Raw genomic sequence first — 19,360 nt, forward strand, 5'->3', positions numbered from 1 at the left:
GTGTGTTGCTGGTTCCTTCTCCCTAGATGTAGTACCCTGCACTTGTCTGTGTTGAATTCCATCCTATTCTCATCCGCCCACCTCTTTAACCTGTCTAGACCTAGCTGGATTCTGTCCCTCCCCTTCAGCGTGCCCACCTCGCCCCACATTCTTATACTACTCCCTAGTCCTCTGTCCAAGTTTCCACTTATTGTAAGCTTCCTTTTTGCGTTTAAGTTCACTGAAGAGTTCTCTGCTAAACCAAGATAGTCACCTGCCATATTTGCTGTTCTTCTTGTACATCAGCATGGTTTGTTCCTGCACCCTCAGTAAGGTTTCTTTAAAGTGCAGCCAGCTCTCCTGGACTCCTCTCCCCCTCAGACTGGCTTCCCACGGGGTCCTGCCCATAAGTTCCCTGAGTAATTCAAAGTCTGCTTTTCTGAAGTCCAGGGTCCATACTCTGCTGCTCTCCTTTCTTCCTTTTGTCAGGATCCTGAACTCAATCATCTCATGGTCACTGCTGCCCAAGTTGCCATCCACTTCTACACCCCCCACCAATTCCTCCCTCTTTCTGAGCAGCAAAGGAGCATGGCCCCTATTCAGTCTCTCAACACTTGCACCAGGAAGTTGTCTCCAGCGCTCTCAAAAACCTTCCTGGATTGCCTGCGTACTGCTGTATTGCCCTCCCAGCAGATGTCATACATCTATAGCAGAAACCTATCACGACATTACTCTTGTTTCTCTCTCCTCTAACCTTAGGCCTGTTGAAAGTCTCTGGGTTCTCTCTAATTTCATAGTGGAGCTTTGAGCAATCATCTGGCTCTTTTACAAAAAGTGCAACTCCTCTTCTCCCCTGTCTGTCTTTCCTGAACTATTTGTACCCATCCATGACAGTTGTGTCTGTTTTTTAAAAGTCATTAGGAAGACATCTTGGCAATGTCTGTATGGTGTAAAGCAGAACCACGAGGAGATGCACTGCCCCGGTTCCAGAATTAGCATATGCAGAGTTAGTGCAGAGTATCACTATGTGTGCGCAAATAAACTGTGCTGAAAATGGCTCTGCCACTTCCTGTTTTTGGTCTAACACAAGATAATCTCTACGCAGTGCTAGCCTGTGCCATATGGATACATCTTACAACGATGTCTGAACAAAGGCCTGAAAATAGTCTGAAGAAAAACAATTCCTTTCTCTCCTGTTTACCTAAATAAAACAAACAAGCTGTTACAGTGCACTGAAGTAAAAACTAGACTCAAGTGATTGAACATAATTAGACTTATTTTTGACAACACTTCAATGGCTGTGCATTTGGCAGAACTAAAAATTGTTGATTCTCAAATTCTAAATTAAAAACCTAAAATTATTGTTCATTTATATTCAGCACTGTAACCATTCTGCAGTATTTTGGATGATGATAGCATGAGAGTCCATAGAAACTGAATCTTGTAAGTGCAATTCAGTGCTTTTTCTTGCACATTTTCAGTTCTGATATTTTGGAGTTTCTACAAGTCCTTATGGATGGAAACTGCTAGTCACATAGCCTACTGCAGCACTGTGAAATATTTACAAGTTACTACCATTACAAAATTTAATTGGTGTATTCTCTCTCCAGAGCAGTGGTGCCCAACTCATCCAGCCCTGCAAACCTAATCCAGAGTACAGGGCCATATCTTCTGGTCTGTCAAGGTTCCCCACAGGTCCAAAAACTTGATAGCAGGACAGGTAGTGACAGCAGTATTAACTGCCATAGCTGGGGGAGCTGTGGCAGTTCATGCGACCACTACTTGTCCTGGTGCCAAATATCCAGACCCATGGGAGCCATATGTCAGTCACCCCAGTTCTAAAGCAAAGACTTTCTCTCTGTGCTGCTGTAATAATGTTCACTAAGAAAGTGCTGACAATTCCAGGAAAACAACAGTTTCCAGGAAGAGACAACTGTTTGTTATAAGAATGTGATAAATTGGTAAAAAGGTTATAAATACCAGCTATTTTGTTAAAGTGAAAGATTATTTTAAATCTTAGAATAATATATGTGAAGTTTTACCTTGTTAAAGCCTACATTCCTTATCTTAAGAGCTTGGAATCTCCAAGGATCCTGGTTTTCTCTCTTTAAAAATTCAAAATTCTTAAATAAAAATCACTCTCAAAATCCATGTCTTTCCTCAATTAAAATGAAACCCCACTAATATATAGGTATTAGTTGAACACCTTTATTAATATATTTATATTTTAAAGCAGTTTGGAAGGCTACCAATGCCTCAATCATTATAATAAAATAAATTTTAAATAGCTATGTACTTTGGCGTTTTAATTTAGGTTTTTTCATCATAGAAAATCAGAGCTTCCTTTGCTCACCAGGACATGGGTCCAGCTGCTGCTGTCCCCGTTCCCCCCACACCACTGCTTTGTGGCACTGAGCAGCTCTGATATGCTGGTGCCTCTCACTTCCAAGTAACAGCCCTCCCCAGTGCTACCAGTGCCCATCACTCCTGACCTGCAGCCCCCTGTCCCAGCTGGTGCCCCTTACTCCCAACCCACACCCCTCTACCCCTCCCCCCAGCCCTGCTGGTGCACCTGACTCCGGACCCACTGCCTCCAGGCCCCAGCCTCCCAGTGTGTGGGGCAGGGCAGGGGTGTGTGGAGCAGGGTAGGTGCCTGACCATAGGCAACATGTTGCAGGATATGAGGGGGCATGTGCACCTGCAGTGGAGCATGAGGCTGTAGCCTGGGTAGACTGGCATCTGGCAGAAGCCACCTCCACAGTCCAGCAGGCGGCAGACAAGAGGAGAGAGCAGGGTGGTGAGACTCATTGCTGCTGCTGCCATTGGGACCCCCACACCAGGTGTGCTGCCAACAGTGCAAGGAATAACAGACTTGGCAGGTGTGGCAGGATAGAGCTGCAGATAGAGCTGCGGCCTGGCACACAAGTGGCTGGAGGAGGCGAGCAGCATGCCCCACTCCCCCATCTGTTACTCCTTGTGCTGCTGGCAATTTGGCTGACACGGGGGTCCCAGCAGCAACAGCAACGAGTCCCGCTGCCTGGCTCTGCCCTCCCATGCTGGGTCCTACCCACTGGGCCATGGAAATAGTTCCTGCCTGGTGTGTGTCCGGCCAGGCTGCAGCCCTGTGCACGGCTGCAGGCATACAAATCTCGGGGATAGGTTCCCCCACCATATCCCCTGACACATTACCTATGGCACCCGACTGCTCCCCAGGAGTGTGCGCAACAGCAAAAAGTTAGCGCCCCTGCCAGCTCCCTCCACTCCCCATGGGTTGCTCATGGCTCTGTCCCACTCCTCAACTGGGCCCTGTGGCTGTGCATTCTAGCCCCAGGCCCTGCCCCAGCTGGGCAGCTGCCCCAGCTGGGCAGCTGCCCCAGCCCCGCTGCCAACCCTGCCCCACTCCCTCTGCATTTTTCCACAGCAAACAGAACACCTGAATCCCTCTTGAATCATGACTTCTTGGGGCTCCTCTAGAAGTTCAGGTAAAGGTGTGATAGGATTTGATGCGCAATCCACAGTCATGCCTCCTGTGGTTCCATACACATATAGCTGGAGGCATGATTGTGGCATTGTGCATCACATCCTTTCAAGCCTTATTGCTAGTGCAGGGGGAGCCCAGGATTGCGATCCCAGGCTCCCCCTGTACCAGCTCCAGCTGCTGAAAACCACGCAGCTGCCAGGGCTCACAGCAAGGGCAGTGTTCCATGTTCTGCCCCCAATGCAAGCCTTGTCAGTGAACTGCCCCCACTGTGAATCCCACAGCTGATGAGACTCACAGTTTCAGCACAACTGATAGAGCTCCCAGCCACAGGGGAGCATCTGGCCACACATTCAATTAATGGGGTGATAAGAACAAGCTACGAAGTTATTACACAATTTTTGTGGAATAACTATGTGGTTTATTGCTTATTTTATCATGTCATTCACTGATTAAACATATAGCTGGGTCACAATTTAAGGCATGATTAACTGGTTTATCATGCCTTAAGTGTGATGTGTAGATTGGGGCTTAGAGTAGAAAGAAGAGCTGGATACTCTACAGGTCCAGTATTCAATATTCCAAAGTAACAAGTTGCTTAGATTAACCAGCTCTAAAAGTATATGCAACTTATATTGGGAAATGGACAAGAATATACATTAATAAACATTAAGTGTACTTACCTTCTCTGAATGGAGTGGGAAGATCTAGGACAATCATGGTTGATTCAAGAAAAATTGTTATGATTCTGCTTCATTCAAAGTAAATAAAACACATTGGTATATTAAAAAGGAATCAAATATACAGAGAGTGAAATGAAAGTGTGAAACTTAAGCATTTTTTATCTGTAGAATTCATTGTTGTGTATTTAATAGTAATATAGTTGGCTTTTTCAGAGAATTAGACGATCATATGACCAAAAATGTTGAAAACCAAGACTTATGGCTAGGGCCTGGTTTAAATCATGGCGCAGTAGCTCCTTTATTCTTGGAGTTCCCCCCACGTGTCCCCCTGCCGCTGTTTGGTGGAGGAGCCCATCAGCCAGCCCCATTGCACGCTGCTCGTTCATGATGGCCAGGCGGCAAAAACTGCAGCTTTTAAATATGCCGCAGTTTTTTGCATCCTGCTGCTTGCTGCAGACTGGATGGGATGCAAAAACTGTTGTCACATAAAACCATGCTTTTCACCTCCCAGTTATCAGGAGTGAGTGCTGGCTGACAGGCACCTCTTCCAGTCAGCAGCAGGGGCCATGCAGAGAAAACACTAAGATTAAAGGAGCCACCCTACCATGAGCTACGCCACTATTTAAACCAGGCCCTACTTATAGGTAACTGAAATTCATGCTTATAGGGCTTAAGTTGATAACCAGTGGAGATCAGGAGAACATTTTTGTTTTTATGCACACCAGTATATAATTTGCATTGAGCAAGTATATATTCTCAGAGTGGGGAGGAACAGTACTTTACTGTGGAGAATCTGGTGTTCACTGATAGAGGCTAGATACTGAACTAGGTTGACTTAATATATGATCCTGTTTAGCACCTCTGATATTTCTGTGAGAGTGCTGTACATTTGCAAATAAGTTCCTATTTACATGTTCTGGTTTTAAAGACTAAACTCTACCATAAGTTTCATTTTAATTGTCAACAATTAAGCAAATAATAATTCTGTTGATTAAATGTTTCAGGTACTCAATACCTATTTTTACCACCAAATCGCTATATTTTCCATGGTGCTGAGGTGTACTCAGATTCTGAAGATGATGTCTTATCTTCCAGTTCTTGTGGAAGTAGTAGTGATAGTGGTTCTTGTCATAGTCCAAGTTTAGATGTAGAAGATGAAAGTGAGATTGAAGAATTCTACAATGGCATGGAGGAAGAGGATGCTCCAGAAAGAGAAGAGGAAATTGCATTTGGGGAAGATGGTGTTGAAGAAGATGCAGTTGATGAATCAGGTTATATAAATGAAGCTGTAGGAACTGACCATCCATCAAACAAACTGTAAAGTAATCAGACTGGTTAGAGGAACTTTACACCAGCATTAGGAGCTTTCGGCATGTCAGAATGAATGTTTACTTCTAAATTTAGAGCAAGGAAACCATAAAGATGTAATATTTATAAACAACTAAACAGATTTTCATGCATAGTTTTATAACTTTTTCAATAAAATGTAACTGCACACTCAACACTAACCCATCTTTTGGTTTTTTTTAAGGTACTGAGAGTATCTTTAAGTAATTGTCACTGTGTTCACTTTTAAGTTCATTTGTGTGATCAGGCATCTGTGTGTTGTGTATATATACAGTATTTTTGTGTACTGAATTTCAGCATATATTATTTTTGAACAATTTTGAAAAAGCCATTGGAATGTTAAACTAATATAAAGGGAACAGCTAATTTAGACCAAAGAATGGTATTTTCACACCTATTTTGCTTTGTAACAGTTTGGTTTAATTAAAACCTCCTTACGTTTCTGCTAAATCTTTTGTTCTTGCATAGTCTGTCATTAAACACTGGCATTTTCCAAGACCTACTGTGGCAGCTAACTTCTGCTTTAATGATTATATGTTTGAGATATAGTTAATGTGAGTCATAGTTAAGAATGAAAAAGAATAGAAAGCATTTGAAAATATTTTTGCGTTTCTGAGACTAATAAAAAGTGCTGCGAGAAGCATCATGCTTTTTGAATGATGACTTTTCTTATTTCCTGTGGACATGAAGCACTGTCTATATTGTGTTACAAGATTAGGACAGACAGTAAGAAATTTGTGAGAATACACTTTGGTTGGGCAGAAAAGTGGATGCCCTAGGGCAAAAGTTCTCTAAGTTATTGTATAAAATAAACTTGCTATAATACAGCTTGCAGTAAAAACTTTTTTGATAAACTGCCAAGACCATATGTAAGCTATGATAAATTTGTAATATTAGTATTATTAGGGGGATGCAAGGAGGAAAAGATCTCTTCTAAATATTTGTACGTTCATCACATAACGAAGAAAAAGGGAAGAACATGTTAAAAAATTAAGCAGACCTAACGCTTCCAAAGTAATTTGTAAAATGCAGCATAATCATAACTCAACCTGAAAGTGTGCCTCTTGGAGGTTCCATGCATCTTGTTGGGTGAATGATACCTTACTACTATCTGTTACTATAATGTGTACTAAAAAGCAAAGCAGCTAAAAATTGGTTCCTACAATGTACCTTCAAGTGTTAAGCTGCCTTAAAACTGGATGTCACAATACATTTTTTCAACTGCATATTGTTTCCAAGCCTTTGGAATTAAATATTTTGTAAAACTGCACACTAGTAGTAAGTAAAGCATTTTTTTCTGTAAACTATGTTTTTCAACATTGGCCCAAAAAGACTTCTACAGATGTAGATTATTCATATACTTTGCTTTAATATTTATTACATTTTGGAATAGGTATAGTAGCTGTTCTTTAAATACGAAATACATCAGTTAGCTAACGAATGTATTAAGAATGGCCTTCTGTGTTCATCTAAAAAAATGTCAGCATGTCATTTCATGGTCCAGATTTAAAAGCAAGTTCTTATCTGGCTACACCTAAAGAATGCAATATGTTTAGTTTTAACTTGCATGTCACAATGTATTAGTTTGTGCTATAGGAGATATTTTAAATTGAAAAACTTGGTTTTAAATTATTTTTACAGTAAGGATTGTTTTCTGCTCTTTTATATTGTATATAGTGTCTTTTATGTAATCTACTGGCATATGTTTTGTAGAAGACTGTTTAAAATGACTGGCTCTCTTCCTGCAACTTTTGAAATACAAAACCAGTGTTTTATACTCGTACACTCTGTTCTACAGTCTATTAAAATTGTTGTTTGACTTCTGGTTTCTGTCAAGAATTTATGTAAAAAGCTTTAAAGGTGGCTTATGGAAGTTTAGCATTTGTCAATATGCGTCACTAAGAAAAATTACCATATTTACCTGAATCCAAGATTACCCCCTTTTGTCCCACTTGCTGCTTACCCTCTGCCTCTGGCAGGGCCCCAGCCCTGCCTAGTAGCAGTGGCAGAAGTGACAGCTCTGGCCAGGACCAAAACAAGAGCAAGCATATGTTCTGTGCCCCAAGCTGGGTATGGGTAAAGCCATGCCAGATCTAGAAAGTGGCAAGGGGGAGGGGAGAAGCAAACAGGGGCGCAGAAGCTGTGGGGGTGGGGGCAGGGACAAGAGATAGGGGGCAGGGGTGGGGAAGATGTGGCAGGGGAAGAGGGGTGGGGAGCAGCAACTGTAACTCTAACCCTGACCCTAGCTTGAGGCCACAGCAGCCACCTGCTCCCCCCCACCTTGTACTTAAATCCAAGATCCAGGGCCTCCATCATGTTAATTAGCAGGAACCCTGTTTTGGATTTGAGTAAATACAGTAACAGGTATGGGTTGTAATATGTACTGGCCGTATCTACACAAGACGCTTGCTGACTGTGCAGTAGCTCATTACTACTGTGCAGTAGTATTGTGTGGCATGAAGTGTGCTGCATGCTACTATGCAGTAATAGCAGTCAGTGTCATCTAAAAGCCGTTTGGCGATGCTACTGCTCAGTCGTGCATGCAAGTACTAAATGACTGTGCACTAACAACTGCACAGTCAGCATCTTGTGTAGACATGGCCACTGTGGACTTTTCTTCTCCCCTACTTTATTTAAAAGGATGTCAAAAGATAGCAAACTGAGTGCTGGACTTAGAGCTTCTCAGTCTAAGAGAAACAGTAACGCCAAGGACATTGAGACATCCTGTCACTGAGTGGCTTCTAGAAAAAGAAAGCATGATTGGAGGTTGAACAGCCTAATCTCCTTTTCCATGAAAAGTTTGACCATTTGACGTGGCGTGCCAGTGGTGGTAGTTTGTTTTTGTGGGCTTTTTTTAATTAGATTCTCTCATTGTCCCTGTACCTTATATTACATTCAGCAGAGAGAGGTAGTTTAAACATGTTAGTCTGAAATCAGGCAGAAGACATGATAGAAGTGTGCTGTATAGATTAACTGAATGGCAGATGCATAAGCTTCCATGAGCCACAGTTCACTTCATTTGAAAATATTCTGTAGTTTTAATTCTAGTTACTGTAAATCGGTTCGCTAGGCAGCATATTAATCTATATGTAGGAATAAGGAAAGACATAAAAGCAAGCTTCCTGCGTTCCACAGAATTAGTATTTACATATTATTCATGTGAACTCTGAAAGTATTTTCAGATACAGCTTGGGATACATTAAGAATAGTCCTAACTTGTTCTATATGTGGCTCAATGACATGTGCTTTTTTGCTTACCCCTGAATCTTTGCCATCAATATTTTGGCAGAAGTGAAGCAGAGTCCTAAAATAGATGATGTCTTCTCTTTCCTCCGTTTTGCATGCTGAACTTTTCTGTGGCAGTTGCTAAATCTATAAACTTCTTCATCAGTGGAATTAAATTTAAAAAATGTTAGCTACCATACCAAGACAAATTCATGGAGAAAAAAGAGCTATTGATTATCATAACTCTTCACATTGTTTGCTTGTGAACTCTTCACGGTGTTTAATAGCCTATATTAATTCTAATGTCTAGAACTGTGAAAGACTATGTTCAACCTTGATTATTAGTTCTCTTTCCCATTTTGAGATCCAAAAGCTACTCGGTAAAAAACTAATGGCCTCCCAAATCTAGTGCAAGAACATGTACACGAGATGCAATAAATAGCAATACAGTGGAGAAACAAAGGAGATTGAAAGTACTTGCTGATCATGATGTAACACTATGCTCCTACTATTCTCTAAAAAAACTTAAACTGTCTGAATTGCACCATGCATATGAGCTTTCAGGAGTATTTTGGAAAATGCAAACACTTTCCTTTGGTTCAGTTTATTTAAAAAAAAAAAAAAAAAATGGTTGTGATAGGGAATCCTTGCCAAACCAAACCTGCACAATCTACTTCACGATCCCAAGCAGAAGAAAATAATTTGGCTGAGACGCATAAATGAGGTGGAAATAGCACTTCCATGGCTTTGGGGTGATTGTTGAAGAGCATGTATGTGCATAACCTCAGTTCTTCGAAGACAGGGTAGACTGGCACCTTAGATACACCTGCGAGCTGATGCTTACTTCAGATGCTGTGAAAAGAGCTGTGGAAGGCAGAGTATGCAGGTCCTTTCACTGCATCTGATGGAGTGTGTTTAAGTTCATGGAAGCATGTGCTCTGTATCACAAGTGTGAGCCTGAGCTTTGTTTAGCCTGATGTGCCAACCTCCCCTGCTTTTTTGGCTGCAGACTAAGCTGGTGAAGGGCACCTGTCCCTGCTGAGTCAGCTCTTTCACAACCAACTTACCTTCACCAATATCTGCAGGCTCCTGGCTGTGTGGGGACAAAAAACCATGATGTCAACTGAATCAGTCCTGGCCTGGCACATCCTGGCCCATGAGACACCTGACAGCAGGCCTCAGGGCTGGAGGTGCCACAGAACAGCATGAAGTGAGAAGCAGCCAAATCCATCAGCTGGTTCACAGGTTGCAGTCACCCCACACCTTGTGCCACCCCCACCACCCCCGGGCTTGGGGCAGCCTGGCAGCACCTGCAAGGCACAGGCTATGAGTTGGGGCAAGCCAGCGCTAGGTGAGGCAGGACCAGTGCTGTAGCCACCCACTCCTGATGCCCCATTGGTCTCCTGGCCCCTCCCAGCGCCTCCCCACCCTCCCCAGCTCTGCCAGTGGGCTCTGCAGCCCTGCAGGTGCCCAACAGGTGCCAGCAGGGAAGGGCAGTGCTGTGACCATTGCAGATGTGGGACTTGCCTGCACCAGTGTGCCAGCTTTGGCTCCCTCAGCAGTCTAACAAATTCCCCAGGTTGAAAGAAGACGTTCATGGCAGAGTTCCAGTGATGAAAATGAGGTGATTAGAGCCTCCAAGAAGTTTCTGGACATGCAGAGCAAAGATTTTTTTACAAAGATGGGCCACAGCCAGGCTGCATCTGCAGTAGACCAAGCACGTTGATGTCAAAGGTGAGTACACTGGAAGGTGGTTAAACTCAAATGGCATGTCTTTATCAGGTTGCTAGAAACTTCATGAATGTCCTTCATATTGAAATTGCTGGAGGCAATCACAGAAGAAAATTGAAAAATAATCTATCGCAAAGCAGGTGTCAGATGTACTGTCTGAAAATAATAGTTTCTGTATCTATACAGTGCCTACTGAAAGGTTCTAATACAGAGGACCTTCTGAGTTAAAGACATTGAGCTCCGAGTGCTTTCTCATGCGTGGCTGTTTATGATGAGACTTTGAAAGCATAGGTTCTGCCTTCACAGGACTTGTGACTTAAAAAAAGTTCTGTTTTGGTCTGTGGTTTCACCCGTTTTCATTCCACATGCTAGTCACTGGTTGCATGTCAGCAGCTTCTGTATCTGATGTATGCTTTTATATAGATTATGAAGCATGTTACAATTTTTCAGAATATAAATGTGTATACATGTGATTGTATACAACCTTTCTACCCAGAAAGGTTGTGGAATCTTCATCCTTAGGGGTTTTTAACATGTGGGTATGACTGGGATAATATAGCGTTTGGGGGGGGGGGGGGGGGGGGCGCGCAATAGATGACCTCCTGAGGTCCCTTCCAACTCTAATTTTCTATGGTTCACTGATACTGAATTGTCCTCTGTGATGCCATGGTTCCTCTAGTCATATGCAACTTCTAAACCAAATACGCCTTTGAAGTAAAAGAAAAAAAAGACATGTATTTATGAAGATGTGGGGCATTTATATCAAATTTTCCTTTGATTATAGGATTAATCTGAGGGTTTTGATAAATATAGACTTCTTGTGTAGCTGTCCCCACTGATGAACAGGTTACTGGACTTGAATGGAAAACTTTAGAAGCAACGAAAAAGGGAGTGGTAGGTTCAGTGTGGAATAATTGTTTTCAGCTCCCTCAAAAATTTGCATTCCATTAAAGTTAGGCTTGTAAATACAGTAATATGGACAGTAATCCTCTATAGAATGGCAGGTTTTTAAGCCTACAATGGCAGGATATTTAAAGATACCCTGTAAGCATAAGAACATCTGAAAATGTAGAGAAAAGACCCGTTAAACTACTTTACTTTTGCATTTGGACCTACTTCTCATGGAGATTGTGGGCATAATAAATACACATAAGATGCTGCAGGATTTGTGAATGAAAGATGCATTACAACTGCAGAATACTATTTTCATCTGAGGAAGCAAGAGTTTGTTTACATTCTATTACAGAAATGACCAGTGTAGCATAGAGGTAGCAACAGTGGTCTGGCTCCAGCAGTCATTTCTGTGACTGTAGCATAGTTACACCAAGAGACTGGTGTGAATTTCAGACCCTAATTCTGCACCTGTAGTCTACCTGGGCTAGTACATGTTCATCTGATGGGCCCCACATGGACCAAGCACCCACATGTTTATCAAATTGCAAACTTGAGTTTTAAGCAAATTTCTTGGAAAGCAATGGGCCAAGGTATATTAGGCCTGAAATTAGGAATGCTTCTTGAACATCAAACTCAAAATTTATGACTGGCTATCAACATGGTTCAGACCATTCACTGAACTCTGATTAAGCATGTTTTCTGATTTTGTCCAATTGCCTTTATCACGTGAGAGCACAAGCTCTTTGAAATCTTAGGCTGCTTTGTAAGTGGTGAGAAACTAAAAGATCATACAGCATAGCAGAGCAGCCAACAGAATTGAGGAATTCATTGCCCGTAGCCTTCTGTTCAGTCCACTGGACCACTGCTGTAGGCTTCTTTCCTGTTGGCCTCCTTTGTCCCATCATAAATATGCTGCTTTTGTAAGTTCTCCTTCTCCATCTCAATGACTCCAAGGAGGGCATTAGGAAATTTACATCCAGTTAACTGATATGTTAAAGGCTTATAAAAGCCAGCATGTATGATTTAAAACAAAAAAGTGTATATACACTTTGAATAGGTGTACTTCTGCTGAATTCAGTATAGATGACACCCTAAATATTAGCCACACACCTAAAACAACTCAGAGGCAGACTGAAAGAAGACTATAAATTTAGAGTTTCTAGAGAAAGCTGGTTTTAAGATGTAATGAGCCAGAACACACTAAATTAAGTTATAAAACTGTCCAAAAAGGCAGAGGTCTTTAAAAACCCCTGAAATACTTCCTTTGATTTCTCCCAAGTTTCCTAATATCATTTTATTTTAACCAAGCATTACATAGGAAATTCCAGGCTGACTAATATTAATTTGAAGTTGGAAAGAGGAATCAAAACATGCATGGAAAGCCATGGTCAACTCTAGCTACTAAGTACAAACAGTCAAAAACCCAAAGCTGAATTAATTCAGTCTTTGCAGGTTAGTCTAAACTGCAAAGATTGAAGCAATCAGCAAATGAACAGACATTCACTTGTGATTCAGGAAAATGTAGCCACATGCCTGCAGTAACTCAAGCCAGAAGCCAGCGGGCACTAGAGCATGGCTCTCCAGCATGTAGCCGGCATGGGCTGTGTTTGCTTTCTCTTCCTGCTGCCCCTGAGGTCTATGGGATTTGCAGTCCACAATCACATCTGCAGCACTCTGCAGGGTTGCTCATCACTCCCTCTTCCTGCTTCCAGGTGCCCCTGGGATTTGTAGTCCACAGTCACAGCCAGCATTAGGAAAGCCAGCAGGACAGGGCAGCTCTGTAGTCAGGGGAAGGTGAGTTTAATCCCCCTCCCTGACCCCAGACCCCAGCTGGGTTTGCCTTGGGGTGGGGGGGCAGTCAGTGAGCCAGCCCCAACTGCTCCAGCTAGGGAGCAGAGGGGCGGGGCCAGCCCTGCTCTCTGGAGCAGACAGCATAGCCCAGCCCAGGACTGAAAACTTTGAACTTTGAGCTCTGATTGAACTTGAACCAGGAGGGGATCTGGGACAGAAGTGTCATAAACCAGTTTGACCTAAATCAGTTAAGTCCGATATTACATCCAACCAGGTTTATCTTAAACCAGTTTCAGCCATTTTGAAACTGGTTTATGTGTACTGAACTTCTGTTCTGTTATAGGTTTAAACCAGTTCCTGATCACTCAAACCCGTTTATGTGCAACTTTTCTCCCTAGCCTTAGATACTAATGTGTCTTCATAAAAAAACACTATAAACAGTGCAAGCATTTCTGTGCTTTAGGCAGTTGAAATGACATCACAAGTTCAACTAATACTTTCGGTGGCACATAAAAAAGCTGCCACTCTTACTAGAAATTCTGAAAGGACTCTTGGAGGAGAAAACATGCTGCCCAATGACTTGCATGTATTAACCCTTTCCCACTTAACAAATCAACATCCAATGGAATAACGTTTGCTCCCAGCTGCCTGTGTCCCACACTGTGCATCCCAGTACCAAGAGATTTTTAAAGAAGCACTGCAAGCTACACTTTAAAAACTACCCTGGGTGCCCAGACACAGACACCAGGAAGAAGTTCCCTTGTCTCCTGATGCCAGTATTCAGGGACTTCTAGAGAGCATGGCTGCAGCTAAGCTGTTGAGCCTGGAGCAGCACTCGGTCCCTTCTTTGTCCCTAGGTCTGGGGACCTCTAAACCACAGCTGCAGCTTTGCTGCAGACACACTTCCCTTTAGAAGTCCCAGTGCCTGGGAAGCTTTAAGAACTCCAGTAGTTTTTGTGCAATTGGGAACCAACTAATGTTAAGACAGATCCCAAAAACTATGCGTCTGTCATCCATGTGTGGCATGGCAGGATGTGCGTGCGATTTTTGGGAACTGGCATAACATTAGTTAGAACATAGTTGCACAAGTAAATTAACATTTGCCATGAACACATGCAGAGCTACAATAAGTTCTTTGATCATAATTCTAGTTAGTGTTACTGTTTAATACCCGTTCCATTTTATTCTCTTCTAAAGGATCCATAAAACATGTTCAAACCCAAGAGGTATGCAGGAACTAGAGAAGATCTTCATATTGTTCATTCATCAACAACAAGAGGCTTGTGGGTTGTATCTGTAAGTATCAAAATGACTTTGCATAAAATACTGATTATATCTTTTCATGTCATACACTGTCCAGAATTTTTATACCTATATCAATATTTCAAAATAGTTCTGCTCCAAAAACTGATTATGTAAAAATGGATGTCATGTTCAACAGATCTTTCTCTGTGCATTCAAGCATGTCTGTTTACTGAATCATTGAAATTTACATGACAGTAGATCAAAACCACAGTAGACCAATAATTAGCCATAATTTGTAGGAGTTCAATTATGAGGGCTGTTACTGAAACCAAGTTTAGAGAAAATATGGCTGTTAAGTTGCTTTCCCTGTCTCCTTAGTAGCTCCCAGTAAAATAACAGAAATTTCAGCAAGCCACTCTGGGCTATAGTTGTACTATTTAAAATTTGGCAAAAAGAACAAATGATTAAACATCTACATAAGATTTCCTTGAAATATTTTTTTTCCCCTTAAGACTGATCACAATGCTCATTTGCCTCAAGTCAGTCAGTCACGGTCAGTTTCTTTGTCTAGCACAACACAGAGTGCATCTACATGTGCATATTAATGCAAAGCAATATTTAATTGTAGAGGGTATGTTTACATGTGTGCCCAAGACTGCAGCACACTGAGCGAGATCTGAGCAGCCCCACCTGGTACGAGGCCCAGAGGGTCAGCCTGCCAGCCCTCGGATGCACAAACCTGGGTCAACTTGGGAGGGCCTGGCTGGGGCACAAGGGTGCTCTAGTGAAGGGGTAGCCAGCAGGCAGTGCCCCAGCAGCTGCATCAGCGTCTACACATGCACTGCTGCACACAAAAAAGCTCTGCAGCAAGGTAGTACTGCAGAGTTTATTAGCTTACTCCAGCCTAATAGACCTGCACGTGTAGATGCAGAGACTTTTACTGCAGAGCTAATGAGGCAACTGCGGTAAACATGTTGTGTAGATGTGTCCAAAACTGATTACTAGGAACTGCCATTAAAATCAAAATGGAATGAGGGGAGGATGAAAAATTAAATTGTGCTTCTCTTCTTCCTCACCTATTTAAAAGACAACTCTGCTATTATTTGGTTCTGCATGCACAAAGGCAGTCATCGCTGCCCATCCTGTGGTGCTTATTACAAGCTGGTCCATCATGAACTCCCACATTAAGAAATGCTGCATTTAATTCTATATTTATCTAAAGTATGCAACTCTTGCTTTTATCTTTGGTGTATAGTGGATTTCATTTAAAAAAGAAAAAGACAGACAAAATTATTCTATCCCAGGTAAATTAAGATTTAACTGCACCACACAGTAGAGATCTCTCACGGATTACTATTTTTCCTAAAACTGAAGATAAATTTGAAAAGCTCCTACCTTTCCAGAGGGAGGTATCCACTGTGGTCTTCTTCTGTCATGTCAACAATATAAATTCAATGAAACATTCCAATAAATACAACTGATAAGATCGTTTGCACAAATTCCATAATGACCCAAGAGAGCTCCAAGGATTCATAGAATCAACATTTGCCTCTGGCAGGCAGAATTCCCTTCACCTGGGGTGAAGGAAGGACATATCTTTGTAACATACATTCAAGAGGTATGAAATATTGCATGACACTAGTACCTGTGTAATTTAAAATAGTGCTGTGTGTTTGAATTCTTGCTTAAGAATTCAGTTGACTTACCTGTACTGTGGTAAGTACAACATATACATAGCCAGTGCTGCTGCATTTGCTATGGTCAGCTCCAGCTTTGATGCGTCTGGGGGAAAGGGTTATGTTGAAAGATGGAGAAGTTTAAAAAAAATAATTGGTATCATTGCATTTTTCCCTGTCTATGTACTGAACTACTTTATAAATATGTTTTAAAATACTAAAATATTTTTTCCACTGCAGTAGCAAACACTGATTTCTGTATTTAAGCACACATACCATTTAAAAGGTTGTTGGTTTTAAGACTTAATGTAAATCCATCAGGGAAAAATTCTTCACCTGTACTACTTGTACAATTTTAGCTCACCTGGGAATAAGGGATTAATTTGTGTTTGTCATACGATAGCACAACAGAAATATCCTTTAATATTATGCAAAATAGTCCTTCTCTATCAGAGAAAAGAAATATAGCTATAAACGGATACAGGTCTCGGTGCATAACTATTTCTAGCCAGCAGACACTAAAACTTGATTTAACTACTTCAAATAGCTCAGTCACATTTTTTCTTTTTTTTTAAATCAGAAAGGTGTTTTGTTTTGTTTTTTAAATAACTGTATAACAGTGAGAGGAGACTTCAAAGTATGAAGAGAGAAGATAAGAGTAGATAAGAGAAGGTGGTAAAAAGGACAAAAAATGGCAGCAAGGACTAGTGTCAGAACATAAGATAAAGGGAAATTTGAAAGTTGAGGAAACCTGGACAACTGACATTGGCTTGGATTTTACATGTGCAAAACAAATATCACCTTACTTCTTAGCACTGTTAAGATGTTTGTCGAAACACCTATCATGGTCAGAACCACAGAAAAGTCCATAAGGAAATGAGCATGTCTGTATTTGATGCTGTTTGGATGGTGCAGATTAAATGAGGCTGGAGACAGCACAATTAATGATTGGGGGCAATGTGGGGAAGGGGGGGGAAGTAAAATAACAACACTCTAGTCCAGAGATTGTCAACCAGGGGTACTTTGGGTATGCACGGGAGGGCGGAGACAGAGCACCACCACCCCGTGCCATCGCCTCCCAGAAGCAAGGCCAAGGTGCAACGGCAGCAGTGCCCCTCTGTGGGCCGTGGGGGAAGCTTGCATGCGGCAGCAGTGGCCACCACCCCACACTGCCGCATCTCCACGTCTGGCCATGTGCCACGCCCCCACTCCATGTCCAGCCACCGGAGGCATATTTATTAAAAAAGGTTGAAAACTCCTGCTCTAGTCCGTGAACACCCTTTGCTCATCCTACTGGGTAAAGTCAGGCATCCCGTAAAACAAAAATAGTATGCAACTGTGTCAATTAACAAGTGTCATAAAGCATACAAAGGGCCCATGCCAAGATTGCACAGGCAACTGGTTTCTTAATTCTTCCTTTTACAACTTGGACATGCCTTTAATATGGTGTTCTCATGGACGCTGGTAGACTTCAGTGAAAAATACTCCCCAAACTTGATTAGGTTCTCCCTCTCTAATAAAGTTTTAGTCTTACAATAAAATATTTTCATTTGCTTTGGATTCCTGCCTCATTACTGGAGTGTGTCATCCAGATTACATGTGTGGGGAAAAGGAAATACCACCTGTCTACAAAGTAAGTTACTAGAGGTCACAAGCTCTAATGCTGTACATACAGGATCTAATAGTGTGGTTTCTGAAACCTTAACAAGCATCTGTTTAGTCTTGTTGACAGTATTTTTAGCCTTACTAACAGTATTTTTCTGTTGGCTCAGTGTCAACTCATGATAGGGAATGGTTGATTTCCCTGTTGTTAAGGAGAAGCTTCTATATCCTGATTGCAGTTGTTCCTGAATGTATTCACTAATGTATCTTTTGATCAAATATCCATAATGAAGGCATCCATACACATGAAATCAACAAGTCTGAATTCAAGTATTTTATTTGAACTTGAATTGTTCTCATTGCATTTAAAAATCTAAAAAAAAATAAATATTTTTTTTCCACAGCTGCAAGTCGCATGTAACCACCACCACAAACATTTTGAAAACTTAACCTGGAAAGAAAAAGTCAAATCTGAAAGTTTTCAGATAAGCACAAGCATCTTGGGGCAATTATACTAAAATTCAAAGCAAAGTTTCAAAAGGGGTTTTATCTGGAAAAAAGTGAAAATTCGACTAGAAACCAGAAGCTACACTTTTCATTTTTAAAAATAAATCTTGCCTCTTAAAGGCCTGGTATCTCTCTTACTTCCAAGTTATACTGTGAACGCTTGATTGAAAGGGTTGCCAGTGCTAAATTAACCCCCCATTACAGTTTTGCCCATTTAATTATATAATCAGTCATTAGAAATAGAAAGGCCTACTCATTCATCTTGTCCATTCACATTAAAAAGAAAGCTCATATGCACATTTGTATGGATACTGACTGCCTCATGGACATTGCTGAATTGTATATTATGAGGATATTTTTTTCCCCAAACAATCAGAACTCTCAATATTAGGTTTTCAAAATAAACCAGAAAAATCTCTCTCCAGAAATCAACAGTGTAGTCACTTTTTTTTTTGTTAAAAGCCACAAAATAAGTTCGAATTTGAATTTCAAGCAATAGAAACCATACTGCTATAACAGAACTCTTTTATCACAAAATTTTATTTACAAAATTAAAAATTAGAAAATGACTTCATCATGAACAAGGAAAGATGAAGTGCTTTTGCTCAGTGACTGAAAAAAATCCAGCAAATCTTTCATGCACACACACACCAAAAATTAAATATAATGTGAAACGTTAATTCATGTTAGTGAAACTTGAGGCTCATTCACAATAGTCTCATTTTTATTGTAGGATGACAAAAGCCACATGGTTCTTTACAGGAATTTGGGTTAAGACCATTCATTTTTTAAATGATTCATTTTGGCTCCATGAATATTCATATCACGGAACATTTTGTAAATAACTATCTATTACCATCTCTGCCACCTTGTCCACTGACCTTACCATCACAAGAAAGACAAAAAAAATTAGTTTAATGATCCCACATTACATAGACCTATGAGAGCCCATTTCTGAAGTTATACTAAACTGAAGCCTTCATAGTGGTCTATAGCCTGAATCAACTTAGATTTTAAGATTTCTTTATCTGTATATTTTGGAAGATCCAGAAGATTAAAGCAAGTGTGGGCTACTGGAAGATACTCTTCTCCACCTCCAGTTGGCTGGATGACCAGTTTAAGACATTTCATTCCAAGAATAGGAATACGATCACTGCCTGTCAAAAACACTGCCAAGAAAAAAAAAAAAAAAAACACACATA

At 41.2% G+C, this 19,360-nt stretch overlaps 2 protein-coding genes across 9 annotated transcripts in view; one reads left to right on the forward strand and one right to left on the reverse strand.

Annotated features, from left to right (window-relative positions):
• Positions 1-5,641, forward strand: part of SIRT1 (sirtuin 1) — a 30,757-nt gene extending 25,116 nt beyond the window's left edge. The window contains exon 7 of one of the 2 annotated variants that reach the window (XM_014520460.2): positions 1,085-2,007. In XM_014520460.2, the coding sequence (XP_014375946.1) occupies positions 1,085-1,188 (104 nt within the window). In that variant the 3' untranslated portion in view covers positions 1,189-2,007. Of the gene's footprint in view, positions 1-1,084; positions 2,008-5,144 lie in introns of those variants that run through there. The other variant, XM_006024809.3, reaches the window with a different exon arrangement.
• Positions 5,642-8,881: 3,240 nt separating this feature from the next.
• Positions 8,882-19,360, reverse strand: part of HERC4 (HECT and RLD domain containing E3 ubiquitin protein ligase 4) — an 85,690-nt gene continuing 75,211 nt past the window's right edge. For 2 of the 7 annotated variants that reach the window (XM_006024810.3, XM_014520461.2), the window contains one exon: positions 18,865-19,327. In XM_006024810.3, the coding sequence (XP_006024872.1) occupies positions 19,119-19,327 (209 nt within the window). In that variant the 3' untranslated portion in view covers positions 18,865-19,118. Of the gene's footprint in view, positions 10,535-13,177; positions 15,803-15,928; positions 15,948-16,079; positions 16,156-18,864; positions 19,328-19,360 lie in introns of those variants that run through there. The other 5 variants (XM_025205561.1, XM_025205565.1, XM_025205562.1 and 2 more) reach the window with 5 other exon arrangements.

The sequence above is a fragment of the Alligator sinensis genome, unplaced genomic scaffold, assembly GCF_000455745.1.
Source record: "Alligator sinensis unplaced genomic scaffold, ASM45574v1 scaffold325_1, whole genome shotgun sequence".
Lineage (NCBI taxonomy): Eukaryota > Metazoa > Chordata > Crocodylia > Alligatoridae > Alligator > Alligator sinensis.